Below are 24,057 nucleotides of genomic sequence, written 5' to 3'. Positions count from 1 at the left end.
TTTGTCTTGGAGGAGCAATTACATGTCATATGTGTAAGAATAAATTAAATAAAAATCAAGGGTTCCTACATTGTAAGTAGCCAGACCTAAAAAGTAAGTTGATTAACTAAAATAAAGATAAATCAAAATTTAAATTAAGTACTTAGCAATTAGTTTCAAGTAACGATTGGTGTGCAACTATCTTAAAGTAAAGCTGTGTGAATCTGCTCTAATCAATTGATTCTTTGTCTGAATGAATGCTTAAACATTTGTGACGAACCCTGATAAAACAGATTAAACAGAGGTAGACCTTCTCTATATTTGTGCCAGACATGTTGCAAGGTTGTCTGCTTTTCTTTTTACTATTTTTTCATCCTTAGAGGACACCTAATAATGGGACAATGAAAGACATTTAAGCTAAAATGCTCAAAACAATATTTTGACTACAGACACATTTTAAAAATCCCTTTATGATGCTTAATACAATGGAGATGGAAGCTGAAGATGGCTAAAATGATTTCCTTAAGCTGCAAACATTCAGAAATGTCTGACATTTTAAAATTTTGTAAGGCAGCAATTTGTTAGTTTGAAACAATCAGAAGTCAACTAATCTTCTGTTGCAGACATTTTGATCCAATATGCAGTTTTAATTATTTTCTGTTTTAGTGTCCTATTATTTCTTGAGAGAGACAGTATCATTACAGAGTGGGCTTTTAACTGTGTTATAATGCTATTCCTTCATCAGAATTAGGGATGGACGATTAATTGCGTTTGCAATAAAATTGCATAAATTTAATAAAATGCAATTTTCAAATCGCAGAGGCGCTCAATCATAGTCCCATTACACTTATCAAGATACCTCACTCTAGCTCTTTAGGTAGCAATTTTGATTATTGGTTATTGGTAATCGAACTGATTCATGCTGTAATCCTCTGGAGTTCTGCAGCCCTTCCCTGACCTGTCAAAACGAGCAGTGGGAGAATATCTATATACATGGACGTAGGTTTGCATAGGGACCATAGGGACATGTCCCTACCAAAAGTTTGAACCGACCTAATTGTCCCTACCAATAATTGGATGTGAGCAACATGTTTATAATTTCCAGAAGTAGTTGTTGCAGCAGTGGCTTCTTTTCCTCTCGCAGCTCCCCTGCCTTGTCTCTCCTGTCCCTTTCACCTAGCAGCGAATGGAACTGTGCTGCACTGTTTAACTCAACTCTCATTGGTTGTTCTGCCTTAGGTTCCGCCTTCTATCTCTCTGATTGGCTGTTTTCTAGTCCGCGTGTGCTTGGAGCACAACATTGAAAATTTATTCACACTAGAATGCAGCGGTTACTACAATTAATATTAGGCTACAAAACTAGTCCCAATGAAAAAAATGAATATCATGTACACTAAAAAACAAAAACCTTTTTTTTTCTTTTATAAAACGAAATATTCTGAGTCGGCCAGGAGTTCTGAAGACTGCTGGAAAAATGGGCAAATAAAGGCTGTAAGCCATCAACATTTCTGATTCTTAGCCACAGCCAACTAAAAAAGAAAATGTGAGGGTTTCCTTTTTACCGATATTTAGTTGATATTACTGTTTTCATTTTTTTGTCTTATTTTTACAATTTTGATATAATAACTGATCTAAGTGGGTTGCTCTGTGGGGAAAGGCACATTTTACATTTATATTACTGTATGTTTTAAAGTCTCTATACTCCAGTTAATGATGAATCACTTACTAAATTAGTTGACGATTATTGAAATAATCAATTAATATGATTCATTTTTTTCAGCCCCAGATGAAATACATGAAATGGGCGACAAAGAGTAACTACAGCCCAGATGTTCAACTTTTATAGTGAAGTTAATATTTTAATGAATGTATTATTTTGCTTGATACAGAGAGAGAATAGTAGGTACAAATATTAGAGTGGGGTTTAACTCTGCACCTTTCTATATCTTCAAAAGAAAATACTGTATTTACCTTCTCTCTTAGTCGTTCAAATGAAACCATTTTCAAAGTGGAAAACAGTCCTAATTCCACATTCATCAGAGCCGGTGATACTTCAAACATTGATAAACAGCATCTAATGAGTGTAGAGCTTATAACATTTTTATTAATGGAGCAAAATGTTGCTTTTCTCTTTTAACAATGAATTCCTCTTATCAGTACGGATGCTCACATCGAGCATAAAAAAGGGCATGCATATTGCATAGCACCAATGACACCAGACCAATAGTGTCCCTACTAGGGGTGTAAATAATAATCGTTTTGTATCGATGCATCGATCCAAAAGCCGACGATCCGATGCATCGACACGTCCGCAAGATAATCAATTAATGTTTTTTTTTTTTTCCCTCCGGTCTATTTTTATCCATTTTCTCCTGGGCGTAACTCTCCTCCCGTGCTGCGGTGCCGCTAAACTTATTTTGCCCTCCTACCGCGCTTCCTGGTTATACTCTTACAGAAGTTTGTTGCAGCAAGCTTCACACAGACATTTTTAAATTATGCTCAATATTGCAGCGTGGTCTGAGCTACACGCTGTGGGTCTAGATACGGCCGAGGCGGCGAGGAAGTGGGGGCGAGTTTAGTCCGACGACGGAGGGACAATGGGGCAAAAAGAGCGGAGATTCAGCTGGAAAAAGGCTCCCAGCGTTCTCGCGCACCTCGCTCTTCTAGCGGGTCAAACTTCACGAGTTGTTTTCCGCAATTTCGGTCATAAAAACAAAACAAGCCGCCCTCCTGTCTGGTGCACTGTTTGCGGTCAGCTACAATCTGGGAGAGGAGCAGCAGAGCGTCTCTCAAGGGGTCGGCGACGTCAACACTCTGGAGCCTTCTTCTTCTTCTTTTTTTTAATGGCGGTTGGCAAACAACTTATAGGTGCATTACCGCTGTAGGTACCAGATTGACTCGGGCTGCCAGATTGACTCGGGGGCCTGCGCCTTTTGATGACGTCACAATACATAATTGTTTTAACGTTTGCACAATTGCGCAAAACATTTTGATTGGTCTGGACAGCTTACTAAAGTAATTATAGCGGGGTGTAGGTTTTATTCGAAAGCGGGATTGCTGTTTGTAAACGGACAATTTTACGAAGACATTCTCCATGGTCCCTGCGCCTTCTGATGACGTCACCGAATTCGCCATGGGCCTTGCGCCTCCCGATGACGTGACATTATGGCAATGCCACTCAAACAAACTACATTGAGCCCGCGGTCTGGATTTGTAACGAGAATAAATTCAGGAGAATGAAGCTAAAGGGATACAAAAAATAAACTTGTAATATTACAAAACCAAAAATACTACGAATACAAAGTATATTCAGAGATTAAAGTCCCTCTGATACTGTTTAAGTGACTGAGAAACTGCAGATTTGCCACATTTAAGATGGCGGACGCTCTGACGCATCTCAAAAGGCGCAGGCCCCCGAGTCAATCTGGCAGCCCGAGTCAATCTGGTACCTACACCGCCACCTTCCAGAATGGAGTATGGACCAGACAAACTATTATATTCTCCCTAAAATACCCGTTCTTCTTAGAAAATTAAAAATACTACCAAAAACTACATCCCCAGATGACCTTTGAAACAATTCCCTTATATCTAGTTTACTTTTATTCCTGTCTAACTCTCTACACAACATCTCTCTTTCCTGAGTATATTTATTAAATTCTAAAAAAATATGTTGGACAGTTTCTTTGGAGCCGAGGTATTGCATTGAACTCATTACACTGATATTGTGCAGTATTTTTACAGTATTTTTTGATGCAGCTTTTCTACTTCTGTTATTTGCTGTTGTTTCTAAAGAAAATGCATAACGATATTACAGCTTTCATTGATTTATTTCAAACTTGAAACTTTGTTTAGCCTGTAAGGTGTAAAAAAAAAAAATAATAATAATAAAAAAAAAATTAACCGATTAATCGATTAATCGAATCGAATCGAATCGTGGTGTATTCTTAAGTATCGAAAATAATCGAATCGTTGGGTCAGGAAATCGATACTGAATCGAATCGCCATGATGGATGTGATTTACACCCCTAGTCCCTACCAAAGTTCAAATCAAACCTACGCCCTTGTCTATATAAGACATTTCTCTCCAGGAAGCAGCTACCTTACCCACACTATAAACAAACAGACACTTTCTCCACTCCAGGGAGGGCGATGTAAAGGAAACGGAGAACCTCCTTCAGCTGCTAATCTGCTCAAAGGCTGCAACCGATCCTTTTAGCTTATGTTCAAGTCATTAATGATCCCTGATTCAGTCTTGAAAAACTCTTAACTTTGTACAGCCTTTAGAATTGGTGGGATTCACCTGCATAATGAAATGAACAGCACCCAGACAAGTTTTTTTCCTCCAAGTTGGAAGAAAAAAAACTATATTTCATAAAAAATGTATACTCCCGTGACTTTTAAAGGCCTTAAAAAGCATGGTGTGGGACGTTTAACTGAAAGGTAAAATGACTAGGATGTGTTTATTCGTGTGTGTTTTTGGGGGAGGAGTGTTGGAACAGTCGTTCCACCCGTTGTATTGGCAACAATTAAATGGCTTTTCAGCAGTAGGTTATAATGCAAACATTTTTAATCCACCTTCTGAAATATTCTCTACTTACAGTGGAAATGTTAAGCTAATGTAGAAGATGAAAACTTGGATACTTTTAGTTAAATAAGTAAAGGCATTTCCTGCCTGAGCTTGCCTCCATTTTTTCATTTACTGTAACTTCTGAATGCTGTTAAGTAGCAGTGCCTTTGTTAGCAGCACTCAGACGTCACCTTTTATGCTTTTGCAGCAAACTAAAAGGTTTTTCCACAATGTTTATTTAATTTTAAAAAGTGCGTCGGCATTTCAAAGTTGTATTTTATACAATCGCAAAAAGGATGATTAAATAGGCGACATCATATTCTTCTTTATTTCCTGTCTGAACTCACAGACCTGGTAAAGCTGTGACCCATTTCAGGTTGTTTTTCTTCTCTGGCAGCAGGCTGATGTTAGCAGCCGAAACTTTTTCAGGGCTGTATTTACACGTTGTGGTATGTATGAGCAATGGGCTATTAATTGTTAGTTGCAACTCTCGTTTAGTCACTGATAAAGCATTTCTCATTTCTTGCTGATGACGGTGATGACAGCAAATCTAATTTGATGGCTCTTCTGGATTCAAAGCTAAACTGGACCTGGATATTTCTTTTATTACACAAATTAGCTGCAATGCAACGTGGTTGTCAAATGACTTTCTAGGAATAGAGAACGATTTGAAGAAGTTAGAAATCCAACAAGTGTCTAAAGATAATTTGTTTTCCTGTTATTAGTACCCATATGAATCTCATCTTTCTTATAATGGCTCCATATTTTTTTGTTATTGTTCAGAAGCTGAAAATTGAGAGAACTATATCTCAAGAATAATAATAATCCACTAGACTTGGTTTCCAAGTTTTGAAGATGTTTCGTTTCCCCTCCAGGAAGCTTTCTTCCTGAAGGGGAAGCGAAACGTCTTCAAACCTTGGAAACCAAGTCCAGGGGATTTTTTTTTATAAACTTTTACGGAATGACTATAACCTGGATGACTGAGAATCTTCATCAGCATATCTCAAGAGCAAAAAATAGTTATTAAAGTACTTAGGAACAGCAGCTGTCTTACCGGTAATTTGACGGAAATACAGATATGAATTTAGGCCTTGAAGCTACCATAATTCTTAAAGAAACGTTTTTAGAACTTCAGGTGCAGAACCTTTAGATGTCGTACATGTGGAATATATGTCAAATATGTGACCTAAGAAGCAATCGGCCAGTTCATCTCTTCAAGGAACTGTTTCTAAGTTCAGGTAACACAGTTTAAAACTACATTAATGTTCATAGTCATCTACCTGGACTACATTTTTAATTGTCTTCTATTTTGGACTACCGTTGTTAATTTATAATGTTATTTTTAGAAAAGTGGGTTCAAAGTTCATGTGGGTTATGACACCGTGCAACAACTTTCATACTAATAATATTGGTGAGTGGCTCAATACAATTCTGAATAAAAGTTGATATAAAGTTGAATAAAACTGAAGACATTTCATGTTTAGGCAATCATTTTTTTTCTACCCTAGATCAGAGGTTCCTAAGGTTGAGGTTGGGAAATACTGATTTTGGGGGGGGTTAACAACATAGTTTCCCACTAACACTGTAATGCGATCCCTGAGGTATATTGAGGGCAAAATAAGTCATGAAAGAAATAAGTGGGAATAAAATTAAACAAAAGCAAAAAACTGTAGCATGTAATAAGCATATAGAATATGTTTGCATTTATTTATTTAATACATGAATAAAATATTAAATATACCATTAAACTGTAGGATGCATGATTAAATGTCCTATTAAAGTCATAGGAAGGTCATATTTAAACTTCAAATCATTCTTGCTTAAACATGGATATAAATGTACTCTATATTAGATTACGTTCTCCCAAAAGTTAGAAAATTTCTATTTAAAAAAAAATCCTGTCTTTAAATCTGTTTTTTCCCCCCGTTATTTCATGCAGGCCAGTTAGTTATACGTCAGCCTGAACACCTAAATTCTTCCAATCATATATCAACGGTCATCTGTCAATCATATTTTTTCGGTCACAGCATCTTGATTCATATGTCGCAGCTAAGATACGCAACGGTTGAAATAAGAAATAGGAATCATTATTTACTTTACCATTGAGTTCCGTCCCAGTGTTCACAGGGATGGACGTCAGCAGGCGTAGAGCTAACAGAACTGCCGGCGTTGCGAGGCAAGGGCTCAAACATGTATGGCTGGAAGCCTTCCACACCAAAGAAAGCTTCTGCCGCCCTGGCCTCCTCTTCCACAACAACTACGTCCCCACTTTCCTTCTCTAAATAAAACATTTATGATGGAGGAGACTTATCCACGACCTCCAACACAAAACTCTTCTCCTCTTGCATGTTTCCGCTGTCCATAGCGTTCCTTGACTGTTGTTGCTAAGTGCTACTTGGTCCCAATGTAATTTCCCATTGGGAACCTACTAACACTAAGTTGCTAATTGGTTAGCAAGATGCTTCTGAGACACCGGCAGCAACCAAACTTGCTTGCAAACCTTCCGCTACAACAATCCCGCCCTCTTGATAATCGACCAATCACATTCACTGTATTCCCTCGTGTAAGGTCGTGCACCACTCGGGAGAATTCTGAACTGCAGTCGTTGGAACAGCCGCTTCCCTACGACTTTAAGTGTTTAAAAATGCCTCTTTAATTATTGATAAAATAATTTCATTTCATTTATAATGTATTTATTTAAAGATGAATGTAACGGATTCACTTTATATGTTTAAATAAATATAATTTCAATTAATTCTGTGTAGTTTTAGGGGGTTGTCCGTCCATAGAGAAACTTGAGTGTTCAGGTGGTTTGTTGCTTGCAGCAATGATGGATACTGAAGATGATTTTAAGATCATCTGTTCAGCCAAGTTGAAGAGAGCTTCATTAGCTCTGATGAAGTAGGAAACAGGATTATGACCATTTCTCTTCCAGGTTTCGCCATCTTCATAAGTTTCCTTTAATTGTTTGGCATTTTATTTTGAGCATGAATAGTGATTCTATAATCTCTTCTTTACTGCCAAAAAAAATATGCATTTCTTACCTAATGTCCTGTTTGCAGCAAGACGTCTTTAGATAGAGCAATTGTTCTAGCATAATTCTCCACCCTCGGTCTTCCTGTTCTTGTGAACGAGAGCTGGCAGTAAGGAGACCAATGCTCCTATGATTAGGAAGAAACTGCTTGATTATGAAAAAGGAAAAAACGTTGAGTCTAAGAAATAAAAACTGAAAGATAGAGAGGCTTATGACCCTTTTTTCTTTTTTTTGTGTGTTTTCCGCCTCATCCTCTCTTCTTACACTAAGCCCCTGTTTGATCAACAGAAGCATATTGATTTTTGTTGACGGCTTACAGTTAGAATCAGAGGAGAGGACGAATCAATGCCAACAGTCTTTAATTCTGTTGACCGAACACACTGCAAGGCTTAATTGGAAGGAAAACTCACACATTTAAATGCTGCAGGGATTTCCATGTTGTTCTCACAAAATCAACCACACGCATGTGCTTTGGGTATAATGGGTGGATGGGTGAAAAAAGGCGTTTTGATGTTTGTTAAAGCTGAGAGCGGTTGTGCACCTCTGATACTTTTTCATGGTGGTTTTCTCGAGAAAACAAGTACATTTTCTCATTATCTAAACATAACGAAAGCCATTTTCTCCTGATAACAAGATGATTGGTGTATGTTAAAACTGATTACATCCTTCAATACCACAACAGCGGGAGAGAATTTATAAGTATAAGTCATGGTAGCCTATGTGTAATTCTGAAAATGATGCTGTGTTTAACTTTTAGGTAACGGGACGACATTGTTGGTTTGATTAGTTGCTTCCACTTCTGATTCATAAGCAATTAGACCTATGCCTCCGGTTTCTTAGTGCTGGGTGTTTTCTGAACAGCCCCGGTGTTAAGACTTTAACAGGTATAAGATGCATTAACACCCAAAATGAGTCTAGATTAAAGAATTTCATAAAAAAAAAAATCAGATTTGTTTCTACTATATTCCATGCAATCCAATCATCCACCACAACCTGACAAGGAGTGAAAAGAAAAAGGAAAGTATAAAACTGATTATTTGCACACACGCGGAACCATGACTGCACAACTACGGGCACTGCAGGCATGGATGGACTGGGAATCCAGGGCTGTTTACCAGCCTCATTCATTACTCATACAGGTTAATCATCTCGTTATCTCGGGAAATCAGTAACTGTTTTCCCGTGATAACGAGATAGTTATGTCATTATCCCGAGAAGGCAAAGGAAGAAAAAAAAAGTATGACCGCTCTTGGCTTCCAAAGGGTGACCAAGAAAGCAATGGTTGTGAAAAAATACAGTTCTCTGACACTTATTGTTGTTACTCCAGTGCAATCTACTGTTAAGTTGATTACCTAGGTTCTTATCTCAGTCCAGTGTCTGTATTCAGTTTAATGCATGTTCATAGTTTCAGTATGGTGGGTCTGCACCTGCAGAAATCCACCACCCGCTTCTAATTTTCCCCCACCTTGATCGGGAGATGGTTCTGCTTGCAACAGTCCACAAAGTCCTGTGTCCTGTGTCCAACTTTTACTCATGATGAGGCTGACTGAGACTATGCCATAGGAGCTTATTTTGCTTTTATACCAGACTGGTTTAAAGTAGGAGTGTAAATCACACCCATCATGGCGATTCGATTCAGTATCAATTTCCTGACCCAACAATTTGATTATTTTCGATACTCAAGAATTTTCCTGCGCCACGTCTGTCTTGCCTACTTCTTCTTTCACCTCCGCTATTCCTGCCATGTCTGTCTTGCCTGCTGGTTATGTGAGTATGTGTGCAAACTGAAAGAGGGTAGTGGCTAAAGGAAGCGAGGTAGATGGGCAAAATAGGTTTAGCGCCACTGCAGCACGGGAGTCACAATTACGTCCAGGAGCAAATGGATAAAAATAGGCCGGAGGGGAAAAAAAACAAACCATGAATCAATACTCTTGCGAACGTGTTGATGCATCGGATCATCGGCTGTTGGATCAATGCATCGATACAAAACGATTATTATTTACACCCCCAGTTTGAAGTAACGGTGAGGCATAATAGATTCTAAGTTTATTACTGTACAGGTTTCAAATGAGAATTAAAAACTAAAACCAAATAATGAATGAGCTGCTCCAGGACACCCGTTTTATAGTTTTATTATAGGTCATAATAAAACTGCTTCAATCACATTTTGTATTAAAAAAAAAAAGAATACACCTGGATTTTTTTCCTTAATGGAACCAACTTTGAAAAAAAAGTTAAAGGGTCACCACCTCCAAAATTACTTCTAGTTTTTGGGGATGTCAAAACATGAAATCCTTACAATACTAAACAATAAGTTATGATATTTGCGATTAGTTTAACGTATCTGCCAAATATAACATCCATTATCTTAAAGACGTCAGAGAGTAGCCTACAGGGTTTCAGTATCTGTCAGCTGCTTTATCAGCACCAGCAGAAGGTCTTTAGAGCAAGTAGCTCTGATTGTGCTATCATGTGGATTGACGACTTTCACTTCTGCCAAGTTCAGTTTTTTTTCTATGCCTCGAGATCTTTTGAGGCAAAGAACATTATTGAATTTACAGTCATTACAGCATAATATCACAAAGGTGTTTATGCCTAAAGGAATCTATGTCCAAGACACATCACAAATTTTATATTTAAACAAGAAACATATGAACCTAAGCCTAGGATACCTAACAACAGCCGCAATTTTGTTCTAGATGTCTGCATCTGGCATAGAAAGCACCAGGTTGGTCGTCATTGTCATGTTTAGGTTTTCAGACTCTGAATAGGAGCAATCACGGAGGCAATGATCAGTTAAAGGTTTTATTGAAGGTTTGTGGAAGTACAGAGAGGAGTCCGGCAGGCAGGGTTGTCAGGATACGGCTGGAAGAGGTTAGGTGACAGGTGAGCAACCGTTCGGTGCTGGTGGAAGAGTGAGGGATGTATGAGACTCACAGAGAGGACGGCTTGGCGTCTGTTTGGGAGGATGGTGTCCAGTGATCCAGCCTATTGGTGCAGGTCCGGTTGGCGAGATCGGATGGTGGTGTCTGAGGGTGGACTGGCAGGTGCGCTCAGGCAGGAGGGCGTCTTAAGGTTCTGAGACCAGAAGCCTCACAGGTTCCTAGAGGCTGACTGAATGGTTCCAGGGCTTGGGATCCTGGGTTCTAGGAGAAGGGAGCAGAGAGGACAGGGTTAGATTCAGGCAAGGCTTAGGTTCAAGGCTTAGGTTCAAGGCTTGGTTCAGGATCAGTTGTACCAACGCTGAAGCATTAACGAACTGACGCCCTCCTCCTGGTTCCAGCTCCTTAAAAAGGGTGGAAATCAGCTGATGAGGAGCACCTGCCCATCCAGCCCTGCAGAGAGAGAAAAAAGGAAAAGCAAAACCCCAGCCTGCACCCACGACTGGGAGTATGACAGTCATCTTATCCTGTGTAGAAATTCTTGTTGCTAAGCACAACAGCTGAACAAACTAAAATCACTCAACTTATAAAATATTATTAACACCTTTGACTCTTCTGTCTAAACATTGCTACTTCCTCCTGATCCTTTTACTCACTAATAAAAGCATACTTTAACTAAATTCCATCAATCTCTCAATAACCAGCTATCTGAGAGTATGCTCAATTTGGAGGTGTGACTCTTTTTATCCAACCTCAACTCAAGTCTAAAGAATTTGCAACTAAAAGGGCCCTTCTTTATACTGTAATATTAAAATACCTAATTTTCTCGATTTAACAACATGGAGATAAGGCTACAGAGCAGCTAAGGTACTAATCAATAGTACAGGCCATTCTGCAGTTTCTGCAACTTACTGTTGACTTTATTTGAACACACCACAAGAAGTTACAGGATGAAGAGGTTACTTTCACTACTTTGCTTAAAAAAACTTTGATGTTGCCCTAAAGTATGATACTATCTATATCTTGTAGAATACTTCCCCAATACATTCAAGGTACTTTCCAGAACTTACCAGGTACATACTTTGACTTGTAGGGTTGTTTCTGTGAGGAGTAAATTCTTCAACTTCTAGGTTTACCTTCTTGGAGCTTATGGCCTACCTTTCCAGACTTTTCATACTTAGAGGTCACTTCCTACTTTCTATTTGCTATACAACAATTATTTTATATATTTTCCAAATAAGGTACACTTGTTCATGATTATAGATAACAGATAATACAGATAATTCCTTGCTTAAAGAAAGGTTGCCATTCCCCCCCCCCCCCCCCCCCCCCCCCCCCCCCCCTTTGGTGTTTTATGCTTAGAACATTTGCTTATTGCCCTCTGTTACAAAAAATTTCACAGTTTTAGCTTGCAGTATAAATTTTCTCGTTCTTGTGACTACAGTGCATTTTTGTGGCTTTCTCTACCATAACACAAAGTGACCTTCCCTTCAAATTGCTGGGTACAGATCAGCAAGGAATGTTCAATTTTGGAAAAGAAGGGATCAGGAGTGGCTTAATGTTTCACTTTCTCTTGAAAGTTTGGCTAGAAAAGAAATCAAGTGAGTTTAATGTAAACCCAGAAACTTCCCCTGTAGATAAATCATGAAAGTTTATTTGTCTTTCATCAACAACCCATAACCTCATTCTTTATCTAATTTTTTTATTTACAGTTCACTCTGTCCTGAAGACGGCATCTATTCCCCGTCAGCTCTCACAGTTTTCAGCTACAAGGTAATCAGTGGGCATCGCTCTGAGTGGTCAGAGCCTCACGGCAGACGGACTGAATCGAGCAGTTTACGCAGCAGCTACCATTAGGGAGTCCAAAGAAAAAGGTGAGCTTTTTCCCTGAGGTGAAACATGAAAGCTTTCATTTGTTTAGTCCAGCTTTACTCCTCAAGGAAACTCTAAAATGAATCAATTCACTGTTTGGAAATGGTTAAAAATCCCAGACCTGTATTTAACGTGTGGTTAGCATTATGTCAGGATCTAAATGGAAGAAAAGATGAATGCCCTCCTATATATTTCGATATCCATATATCTGCTGACTAGGTTTATGTTTTTCAGGAGTATGTTAATCTAATGGAAACATTGTACAGCAGGTAAATAAGCATACTTAAACAGAAAATATGATGTCACTTCTCTTTTGGTTTTTAAAGTATCCTAAAATTGTTGTATTTTAATATTAAATGAGCAAAAATATATATTTTTTCATATAATATTCTGCGTGTGCAGAGGACTAAAAGATTATCATGCTTCCTACAGTTTTCTAACTTTTTATTATGTCACCCAATAAAGCAATTTGTTTTCTAGAATCATTCATTTGTTGATTTATATTTTCCGCTAGACTAAAGTATCTGTAAACATTGATTCTTCCTGCTACAGAAAACACCCGCCATCCTTTAAAGACGACATGCCCAACGGGTCCCCTCATGGCAGGGTCACTATGACGATCACCTTCTTCTGCTCCCAGCCGGTGTTTATACTGGCGGTGGCTGTGCTCCTCTGCACAGTCAGCCAGGTGACTTGTCAGAAGGAAGGAGAGGCGGAGTCGCCTGCCCAGGTTCTTCAGGACCTGCTGGTCCGCTACGGAGACAACAGCACCATCACAGTGCCTCAGCTGCGCTCACTTCTGGCTTTACTTAGTCAGAGTCAAAGTGAGAAATCGGATGAGAAAAGAGATGAGGCAGAGACAACTACAGTTACACCTCCCGCAGCAAACAGCTCCAAGGTACAAACTATTCTCGGTCTGCTGTCAGCATATCTACTCAGTAAGGGTTCCCTACAGTCGGCAAAACTGATGGCATTTATTTAAGCTTTTAATCTTTACTGGTGTCTGATTTATGGGTCATTATAATTATAACGACACATAAGAGGAGAACCTAGGTAATGTGAATAGTCTGATTTTTTATTTTTATTTATGTTTTCCTATGGTGGAGGATTTGGGCAATAAAAAAAAAAAAAAAACATCCACTCTGTAAATCGACAAAGGCTATTGATTGCTGACTTTAATTTCAGAAGTCTGATTTTATTCTCAGAATTAAGGGCAGGTTATACTCCCGCAGTATAACCTGTGTCACAGTTAGCTTGTTTCAGGTATGACGCCTATATTTTTGATTTATGCCCAAGTTATTCCATGCCACAATTCAAGAGGGACAATCACGAACTAGCTCGGATTGTGGGTGTGGTGGGTGGCATTTTTCTCCCAGTTACCAGGGTCATTCAACAACAATGGCGACTGGACCAATGCGCACTTTGACTGAAAAGTAGCTAATCAATCTAGAATAGATTCACTTCGCTATTCTAGCTGGTCCATCTTCATGAGTCCTTTTCCACAATGGCGGTCATACAAACAAAACAAGCCGGTAAGGTACCAAAGAGGAAATACGGATAGTGTAGAGCGGATGTAGAGTTGACCAATCAGAGGCCTCCTGTCTGCCGTTCACCTACAGTTTTGGGAAGGTGCACTAGAGTGTCGGCGGAAGGGGGGCGCATATCTGCGTTAACTGCGACACACACGCAGACAACCTGGTTTCTGAGTATAAAACAGACTTTATTCTTACATAATTATGACTATTAGTGATATTCCTATTTTATTGAAGCGATAATCCTGGGCTTTGGCACCGCTAAGTACTTTGACTTTCAATTCTGAGATTAACAGTCAGGATAAAGTCAGAAATCAATAACCTGGTTTGTTTTATTGAGTCGTTGTTCAGTTCAAGAATAGATTCATTTAATCCAAACACTCACTATTTCATTTAAATGTGACTCATGTTAAAACAGACATCTAAAAATTCACATAGCAGCCAGATAACAGCACCATATTACCGTGAAGTCAGTACAACAATAATATTTGGACTATTAAAAAAACCTTTTTGAGTTTGAGAATTCCAGATTTTTATCTCTACACTGGATTAATCCCAGTTCAGTTTGACATTTACAAACCTCCTCAGTCCAACCTCTCCCTCTCTGGTTGATGGGTCGTGGACTTTCAAGCTTTCCTTTTATATTTAGCACCACATTTTTCCTCATACTTTCATCACAAATGCAGAAAAAGCAGAGGAGTCAATTGTTCTCCGGCTTTGGCTAGGAGAGTTAGGTACTGGTGCCACAACACAGGCATAGTTTTCATATTTCCCGTACTTAGTGTCATAAACACTGATCTGCTTTTTCGGAGATTAATACGGAGTTCTGAGAAAGCCTCAAGTGATTGAAACTTAACATTACATTACACATTCCAGGTGATGATTTTTTTTTCTCGTATGTCATTTTCCTGAAATTTGCTGTACCAGCAGAGAGTATGCAATACAGCAAAAATAGATTTTGATTTTTGATTTGCTGCCATTTTGATGGCCACATGCCTTCCTGGCTAACTCTACGGCTGCAGCTCACATGATCGCAGACAACAGCCCAGTAGCAGTCATTCAAGATAAGCTTAGTTTATCATCATCCTCTAGTCCTCTATGGCAGCTGCTGTGAACACTAAACATGCTTCTGGTTTAAATACTGCTGTCTGCTTGTAACGGAGGAGATTATTTTCCCTATTGTGGTATAACTGTGGACTAGAGCTCGGAAATTTATAGAATCCTCAATTATACCTATTAGTAAGGCCAGCAGGTGGCCATACATGTGCATTACGAGGCATTAGAGAACTCCCAGAGCTAAAGTGAAGCAGTGCTATGGGCACGATTTCCTCAGAATGGCTTTAAATCAGGTTTTTGTCCCCGTTTTCTCCTCTTCTTTTGATGAAAAAGTGAGACATTTCCTGGAGGGTGTTGACCAATCTTTCCTCAGCATCCCATTTTTAATGTACTTCTAATGTTTCCCATCCCAGTGTTTGCCTGCAGACACGCTGGCTATTTACAGCATCAGCGAGCAGTCCCGGCTGGATGGGCAGGGTCTCCAGAAGCTGTGTCCCACCATGCTGCAGCAGCTGGATGCCGGCACCTGCAAGGTGAAAAAGGGGGAGGAGCTAAGCACGGACCCCTCCCCCAGACCTACAGATGCAGAAGGTGAGAATAAGCTGAATAATCTGAATGACTGTAGCTATTAAATTGCTTTTCTGTCAAGTATTTAAAATGAACATTGACCTTTTTGTTTAAGGCTTCATCCTATTTTCCCGTTGCCTCAAACTGTTCCCTAACACTGTCATTGTAATTAGACATTATCTGAAAGGTGCATTATTTTTCAGAGTATTTGTCACACTGGGTGAGAACTCAGTAACCTTTTAGAGTGACAGTTAGGCTCCACCAGCACATCCATTGTGTACCATAGATCTAAACCACAAAGATGAGCTCAGCTTTCATCAGCTGCTGATTGTCTGTAATTGAAACCATTTTGCTGAGTTTGTGCAGCCAACAGGATGTCCTTTAAAGATCTGGAAACATTTTTTCTTTTACATACTGTAAATAGAGAGGCTCCTATAGGCTGTTGTTGCAGCCTGGTACAGTTAGTTGTTGAAATAAGGTCATAGAACCTGCTGATGTTTTTTATGTTTTAAGTTTCTTTCTGCTTTTAAACATGATGCAGTTTCTATAAGTCATCTTATTAAAATTTCTGCTTCTGGTAGGAAAGTTTTGTACTTTAATTGACCATTTTTCTTTTTTTAACATTTGATAGGTGAGAGAAACAGATCCCAGAAGTTTGCTTCTGTCTTTCCAACAGCAGATTTGTTTTTCCTTATCAGCCGCTCTCTCTCGCGCCCTCAGCTCACCTCCCAGCCCCCATGAGAAGCTTATTTTGGCCCCTCAGCAGTTCTCCTTTTCAGAGCCTGTAGAGTTTTCCCAGCAGCACAGAGGCAGACGTTACAGAGGTTCATATATGCAGCAGACAACCTGAAAACTTTTTAATTCCATGTGGAACTGTAGTTTAAAGACTTATGAATGTTCTTCCTTAAGTTAAACATATCCTGAATTTGCCCAAATTTTTTTTCTTTTTTATTGTTTTGGGGTGTTTCATTGTTTCCCCACCATGCTTACCTCAGCAAATCGTTTCTCAACTCTGGCAGCTTGTTATCCCAGATGTTTCCATTGGCTTAAATACGTTAAGTAATATTTAAGATATTTGTTAAAGCTGTCAAATTTAAAAATTCCCTTGCCATTAGAAGTATTTAGCCTCGTACTAAATTTGACTTTTTGCATTTTTTTACACAAATCGTAAGAGCAAATATTAAAATATAGATTCCAAATGCTAGTTTCTTCACAGCAGTCGTGTACACATGATGTATTACGGGTTTATTTGCTTTTGTTTTACCTTTTATTATTTTTCCATTATCATTTAGAAGCAGCTCTCACAGCAGTTGCCTGTTTGGACCTATTGCACTATTTGCAAAGCAAATGACGTAATATAACAAAAATATTTGCAGACAAAACTTAGCCTCTGCTAACTGTATAAAATGAAATTATAAAACTGAATGAGGATGTACTTTTTGTGACATTTTTGAACATTTTTGTCCTCCAGGAAAGAAGAAACAAAATGAAATAAAATGTTCGCTAACTCTAACTCATTCACATTTTAGTTAATAAACTTTAACATTTGCGGCAGCCTCGGATGAAAAAAAGAATATTTAGCTTTACTATTTTGGTTTCCCCAACTTGCTGACTATATTGCATTTGATTATATATAAAGATTACCTCTATGCAGCATATATAAGCTATTTGGATTTTATTTTTCAAACTTTTTAACTCTGCTCATATTGTTTCTTTGATGTTTTAAGACTTTTGATTTTCTATTTCTTTTCCAGCGGTTTTATTCAACTCTTAACATTCAAAGTTTTCTTCACAGATTCAGTTTTTTTACTTTTCAAATAATGTAAAATTGGAACTTCTCAAACATTTTAAGGTTATATTTAAATCTTTTTTTTTTTTTTTTTTTTTTTTACAGGATTGTATTTTTTAAAGCAGATGTCCTTTTAGTTCATTGTGTATGGTTTTAACGCTCCTCTTTATTCCATACCCAGTGTGGGGTTTTTCTTTTTTGAGCGTGACTGTGATCAGTGTCTGCTCCCTCACCGGAGTTGCCATCGTACCTCTGATGAAGACGCATTGCATGAAACACGCGCTCACCTTTTTCATCGCACTTGCCATTGGCACCCTCTTCTCTACAGCCATCCTCCAGCTCCTTCCTGAGGTTTGCTCCCTGCCTGTATACACACATCTTCTACACCTTTCCCTTTGAGGACACTGATAGAAAAGCAGAAAAAGTGCATCTTAAGAATTTCTCGTGTTTTCAAGTTTGTCCAGTTTTGTACTTTAAAAATGTATTTTTTTCTTCTCCATGCTTTTGCTTCTTGAGGATACCTTTCATTATCTTTGATTAGCAATGAAATGCTTTTTGTATCATATATGTGTTTACATTAACATTGATCCAGTTTTGAGCAGAATTACAAAATGGTTTAACTCTAACCATAAACACAGCAGATCCCACAGTTACTGTTTATGAAAGAGACAGAAAGTTTATGTGTAACTTCAGTCTGGATTTTAAAAGGAAACAGCAGCCTGATGTTTATTTAATATGAACTTATCATCAGCAAGTGTGACGTCCTCTATAAAAACTCTAACACTGGCAGTTTACTGGTGTAGGGCCAAAGCAGAAAGACACCAGCAAGTAGAGATTTGCTTCCCATTATCCTGATAACGGTTCTAAGTTTATCTCAAACTATTTTAAAGTTCTCTATTTTGCAGTCGATGGAGCTGTAATCTTTAAAGATTATAGCTCCATCTTTTATGATTGGAGAGTTTCATAAGAATAAATCTCAAAATTTCTGGAACGATGTCCTTCAAACATATGAGCCCAAACACCACCCACTGTTAAGCTTGGTGGTGGAGGGGTAGTGATATGGGTTTGGTTGGCTTTAAATCAAGCATAAACTAAAAGTAGATTAAGGTCATTTGTTGGGGAAACATGGGGAAACTGGGAAACATAAGCATAAAGACGTGGAGATTACTGAATATTATCGCTGCTGAAGGTGATGAAGGCCTATTAAATCATAGGATTTACTCAGTTCTTTGATTTTTTTATTAAAAATGACAGATGGGATCTGCTGTTTTCTTCTTAAACACATTGTTAGATTTTTTTTAAATATATTTAAGAATCCAGTTAAGACTGGATGAACTTTATTCTTTCCTAATATAAACAGAAAGATGAAGCGTTTTCTCTTTACCACGACTATAAAACACATATAGATACATTAAGCCTTTTCAGTGCTGCTACTCTCATCTTCTTTGTGTGAGCAGTGTTTTTCCCGAGGCGGTCGCAGTCACACAAACTCACCTGAGTGGTTTGGAACATGTTTGTTTAGAATTTCCCTATAATCACTTCCTTTGTTGAGAAAATGAATGGATTTTAAAGTCTGCTTCACGTAAAGAGGAATCATTTCCTCTTGAAGAAGATTCTTACTTCTCTTAAACTTTTTTCCAGGCCTCCTGTCTGTGTAAAGAGTCTTTGTTCAATTCTCTCTCCTGCAGGGATCATTGGTTGCTGTCTAATTATTTTGCTTCTCAACCCGGTAATCAGTCTCATCAGATAATCAGAGCACTAACCACCTGTCTTTGTCTTTCCTTCCCTCTCCTTTCTGCTCCGTCGATCAGTGTGGGGTTATGGGATCCTGTGTGTGACACTGATCTCTCTGTGTTCACTGATCGGGGCCAGCGTGGTGCCCTTCATGAAGAAAACCTTTTACAAGCGACTGCTGCTCTACTTCATAGCCCTGGCCATTGGCACGCTGTACTCCAACGCCTTGTTTCAGCTCATCCCAGAGGTAGAGTTACTGCTTTCTGTGGCTCATAAAGCGGCAGTCTGAAACCTCAGGGCAAGGTTGTTTTCTAATTCTCCCTCCAAACACTCCTGGGTACTGATTTTACATAATTTCTTGGGTTTTTCCTGCTTCAACTGTTTCTGTTAAATACTTTTTTAAATTTGATCCCAAAGACAAACTTATAGTAATACTGGTTGAATGAAACAGATTTGTAGATGTTTATATAGAATTTCGTGTCATGGTTAAATTATTAGCATCTAAGCCGCTCCTTAATGTTAACACCTTAAGCTTGGATTTGAAGTTCCCGTAAACATGCATATCAACTAAATTACACACTAAAAGGACAATTTTAAGTAATTAGTTAGATACCATATTTTCCAGACTATAAGCCGCTACTTTTTGGCCATGTTTTGAACTATGAGGCTTATAAGAAGGTGCAGCTTTTCTGTGAATGTTCCTAACCACCAGAGGGGGAAGACAAAGTTGGAAATGAAAGAATAAGGGGCTAGCTTTCATTTAGCACAAGAACATGCTAACAGCATGCACGGTGGAAAAATAGATTTGACATTTATTTGCAGCATTAAAGCTGCCGAACCAATGAACAGACTGGGCTCAACTCCTGCAGAGCTGAAATAAAGAGCTGAGGACGCCCCACCTTTCAGTGGAAACTCTTACTGCTCTGAGTCAACAAGCTAACGGGAGCTAGCATTCTTCTTCATCCCTACTCCAGGGGCGATATGTAGAGCTCCCCTTACAGGTTTGGTGGGAGAAAGTTCAGCTGGTATCAGCGGCTATGTACGTTTCCAGTTTTTTCAAAAAATGTAGTGGGTTTATAGTGAGGTGCGCTCTATAGTCTGGAAAATATGGTAATAAAATGTTTCCATTTCCCAGGAATCACGTTTGGTTATTTAGGCTTAAATGCTATAATTTGCATCACAAATTTAGCCTGAGCTTATAGTAATACGAGTAATTAAGATTAACTCTGGCCTATTATATATGCACCAGTTGACATATGATCACAGCTGATAAAATATATCTAGATCTTTCTACTCTGCGTCAAATAAAAGGTGTGATTTGACACCATGGGCTTGTTTCAGCAGATATAAATCAGCTGGTTTAGAAATATTATTTCAAAATTAATCATATATCATTTACAGTTTAGATTTAGTAAAATCTGAGAGATGTGAAACTGTACACCTAAATAAAGCTGGTGAACTAATCAACTATAATAAAATAGGCTATTATCTCAAAAAGAAACACATCTTCCCCTGATCTAAAGAACTAACAGGGGCCTGGACTCTCTGGGCATCACAATCTAAAGCAATGACTCAAAAACAGGAAAGAGAAAATGGCATCATTGCAGTGGATCTATTACCAAAGCCACTGTTGAACAAAAGGAGCTGAAAGGCCCATCTCTCTTTTAGCAGGAAATATCTTGATCTTGATTTTCTCTTCATTGATGAGAAAGCCCTTTGTAGAATGTCCCGCCTCAGTTTGGGGCCAGGTTCCTCATAAAATCAAGATTCAAAAACAGTTTTTATATTTACGCAGGTTCTCTTTACTTTGATGTAAAACGTTACCATTCTGATTATAGAATATATGTCAATCAAAGGATCATTAGGTAAGAATAGGAGTCGTGTTAACACAGTCTGGTAGTAAATGGCTTAGAGTAGATGCTAAACTAGTGCAGATAAGCATCTCAGAACATCTCTGAAGGCGTTCTGATCTAAGCCATCTCTAATCTGTCTTTAGCACGTTCACACCAGTGTTTAACAGGGCCTGGGTGTGATCGGACCACCTAGGAAGGATGGTAGTGCCAGGTCTGAGAAAAGATGTGATAAACAAGTATGAGTTTGAAGACAGCAAATCCTTGAAATGTTACTTTTGTAGATAAAAACAGGTTTGCATTAAATGAAGGTCAACAGAACATTTTAGAGATTGCTTAACACTCTGAATGTGTTCTCTTTTTGTGTGAAGCTTTAAAGCCCCTTTAATGAGCTGGCATGGTGAAGCTTTTAATCTGCTCTAAGCCCAGCTTGGAGTGTAAAATGAAGCAGCTAACAGTTTTAAGTTTGCAGGTAAAAAAAAAATCTACTGTTAGGCTTAAAATTATTCAACCCCCTGGCAGATTTAGACATTTAGATTAAGCTACTTTAACCCAGAAAATGAGGCTGGCAGCATTTATAAAATTATGTAAAAAGGGGTATATTTTCTTTTTATCCATATTTTTATCTTATTTATCTTTTATAATATAATGGTATAATGGTAACTGAGAGTTCTCAATAATTACTCTTTAATTGACCTTACAGCAGTGAAACTTTTCCACTAATTTCTAACCAGATTTTTGCCTGATTCCTCTTTTGTTTTAGAGGTTGGATGGCCTTCTTACCATCACCCTAATCCACACTTCCTCTCACGTATGAGGAAGTCACGTATTAGTGTGAAAATCAAATTAATGAAAGTCCCAAATTAAAAATACTACTTAAAACCTAAATCTGCCAGATGTTTGAATGCCTTTGGTCTTAACTATAATTCCTGCTACTTTTGGCTTCAGACTATTTCCTAAGGCACTCATTCAGGTCGGCTCGCTGGGTGTGGATTATAATCCAGATGCTTCGAAACAATTTCTGCAAACATCCAGCATTACGGTGATAAAAGCTCCTGAAACAAGCAGTGGTGTAAGTCCTCTGAAAAAAATATCCACCTTTAAGCTCAAAGGTCTTTGTTGGAAGTCTCCCGCCACATGCAGCAGACGGATGAGTCACGGGTTAATTGCAGCTTTGATCCTCCCTTAATATGATGCAGCTTTAAAAGATTTGGAGTCTTCTGATCAATGAAACTAAATGTAATGCAATAAAAAGGTGTTCAGCACCTTTAAGATATGACACTAACAGGGATAAAAATGGAAAATATAAAAGAAATAGAAAATGAAGCTAAAAACAACCTGAGCACTGAAGTTAACCAGAAAACTAATAAGCAAAGCATAACAGTAATGATCCGTAGGCTGTTTACAGCTTCTACTACTGATGAATGTCACACTAACATACTCCTCTCTCTGCCCTGGTAGGCCTTTGGTTTTGACCCCATGGTGGACTTTTATGTATCCAAATCCGCTGTGGTCTTCGGAGGCTTCTACCTCTTCTTCTTCACAGAAAAGGTTCTCAAGGTTCTCCTGAAACAAAGGCAAGGGGTGAGTTTAAACCCACCATGATAAGGTGCTGCTGTTACTCCATAACTGTGTTTGATAGCGTTAAATTAAATGGTCCATGAGACTGTGAAGAGTATGCAGCCTTTAAATAAAAGTGTACATACGTATGGTTCAATAACTAACCAGGCAAAACTTTTCCTGTTTTACGTCTGTATGGTTGGTCAAAATATTTTCACTTTGTTAATTCCCTAAAATAATGAGACATATTTTGTTTGGCTGTGACTCCATCCTGGAGATATACATCAGCTGTGCCACTGCCATCAACACCTTTGTCTATAGATGTTGGAGCTTGGCCTGTTTTTCAGAATAGTCCTGTTTGTCTGACTGTGACTGGCTGGATGTGCTCACTTCATCCTCTGACATGGGAGCTGGCTCGGAGCACACCTGCCTGGCTGTGTGTTTCCTGGACGGGGTCACCTTTAGAGCTGGTTTACAGTTGCCTTTTGTATCCCTGCTTCTTTTTCTATGTCTGCTTCTGTTTCCTTGAACCCCATTCGGCCTCGGCAAATGGCCGTTCCACTGAGCCTGATTCTGCTGGAGGTTTCTTCCTGTTAAAATGGAGTTTTTCCTCTCCACTGTCGCTACAAGCATGCTCACTGTGAGGAATTGCCTTTGAGTCAATGAGTCGATGTAATCACCTGGTTTTTCTTAGATAGAAAACTTTGAATCTATTTGAATGAATGATCTGGTTGAATTGTACAGTGCCTTGAGATGACGTGTTTTGAATTGGCGCTATACAAATAAACTGAATTGAATTGAACATCTTAAAAGACACATTGCAACAAAATTCTCATACATTTAATTAGTCTTAGCATAGGATGCTTGGTACTAGTTTTGCCCTTTTACTGTATGGGTTTGTTCACACGTATTAATTTATTTTAACAAGCTTCTCACAGTTTTTCACTTGAATCTGGACCCATTTGTTTCCTATGGAACGTGAGAAACTGACCGAGGTTTGTAAGCGGCCTCATTGCCACATATTCTGTACTTTCACATCAGCTCTGTTGTTTTTAAGCTACTTGTAGCTAATTAAATGTTATGTTTGGTATTCTTAAGGTCATTTGCTGGTTCTACATGGTTGAAGGGTTGTTGCTTCAATATCTCCACATCAGCATCCTCATAAAATCCCAATAAAATGCATTAAAATGTTGTTGAAATATAACAAATTGGGAAAATACATCTAAGATTAATAAATATCTTTACAGAGCTCTGAGTTTTTAATGCATATATGGCTTTTCCAGATTTGTATTTACTGGACAAAACTGTCACTTCGGCCGACATTTACCCCTAGGGCCATTAGGCCGCCTAACCAAACACCTTGAACTTTCTCGTTCTGCGTCAGGTTTGACTTGTACGATGAGATGTTTGCTTTACACGAACTGATGTGGTTCAGGCTGTTTAGTTTGCTTTTGTTTAATTTGGGCGTTGCACAATCTTTCCACATGATTCAAAGCCTAATGTGGTGAATCATTGATCATAATGTTAATAAAAAATGCTCTAATCCTCCTGACAAAGGTTCCCTCCTTTAATTTATTTTTGTCTCAGCTTTATATTGTTTGTTTAGCCCAGAATAATTGTGATTGATTATAGGCG

The 24,057-nt window shown here is 38.5% G+C and overlaps 1 protein-coding gene and 1 long non-coding RNA gene across 4 annotated transcripts in view; one reads left to right on the top strand and one right to left on the bottom strand.

Annotated features, from left to right (window-relative positions):
• The window catches only part of slc39a14 (solute carrier family 39 member 14), a 34,975-nt gene that overhangs the window by 4,419 nt on the left and 6,499 nt on the right, over positions 1–24,057 (top strand). For 2 of the 3 annotated variants that reach the window (XM_038273016.1, XM_038273015.1), the window contains exons 2-6: positions 12,175–12,336; positions 12,887–13,232; positions 15,336–15,513; positions 19,090–19,259; positions 22,324–22,446. In XM_038273016.1, coding sequence (XP_038128944.1) covers positions 12,915–13,232; positions 15,336–15,513; positions 19,090–19,259; positions 22,324–22,446 — 789 coding nt within the window. In that variant the 5' untranslated portion in view covers positions 12,175–12,336; positions 12,887–12,914. Of the gene's footprint in view, positions 1–12,174; positions 12,337–12,886; positions 13,233–15,335; positions 15,514–17,459; positions 17,630–19,089; positions 19,260–22,323; positions 22,447–24,057 lie in introns of all 3 variants that reach the window. The other variant, XM_038273017.1, reaches the window with a different exon arrangement.
• Positions 10,322–10,955, bottom strand: LOC119775120. Its single transcript, XR_005279610.1, has 3 exons — positions 10,819–10,955; positions 10,518–10,726; positions 10,322–10,445 (listed from the first exon to the last, which is right to left on the bottom strand). It is a non-coding gene; the product is annotated as an uncharacterized LOC119775120 (long non-coding RNA).

Source organism: Cyprinodon tularosa, unplaced genomic scaffold, assembly GCF_016077235.1.
Source record: "Cyprinodon tularosa strain WSP-4 unplaced genomic scaffold, ASM1607723v1 ctg850, whole genome shotgun sequence".
In the NCBI taxonomy this organism is placed as follows: Eukaryota; Metazoa; Chordata; class Actinopteri; order Cyprinodontiformes; family Cyprinodontidae; genus Cyprinodon; species Cyprinodon tularosa.
Note: the sequence above shows the minus strand (reverse complement) of the source record. Positions and strands in the feature narration are given on the sequence as shown.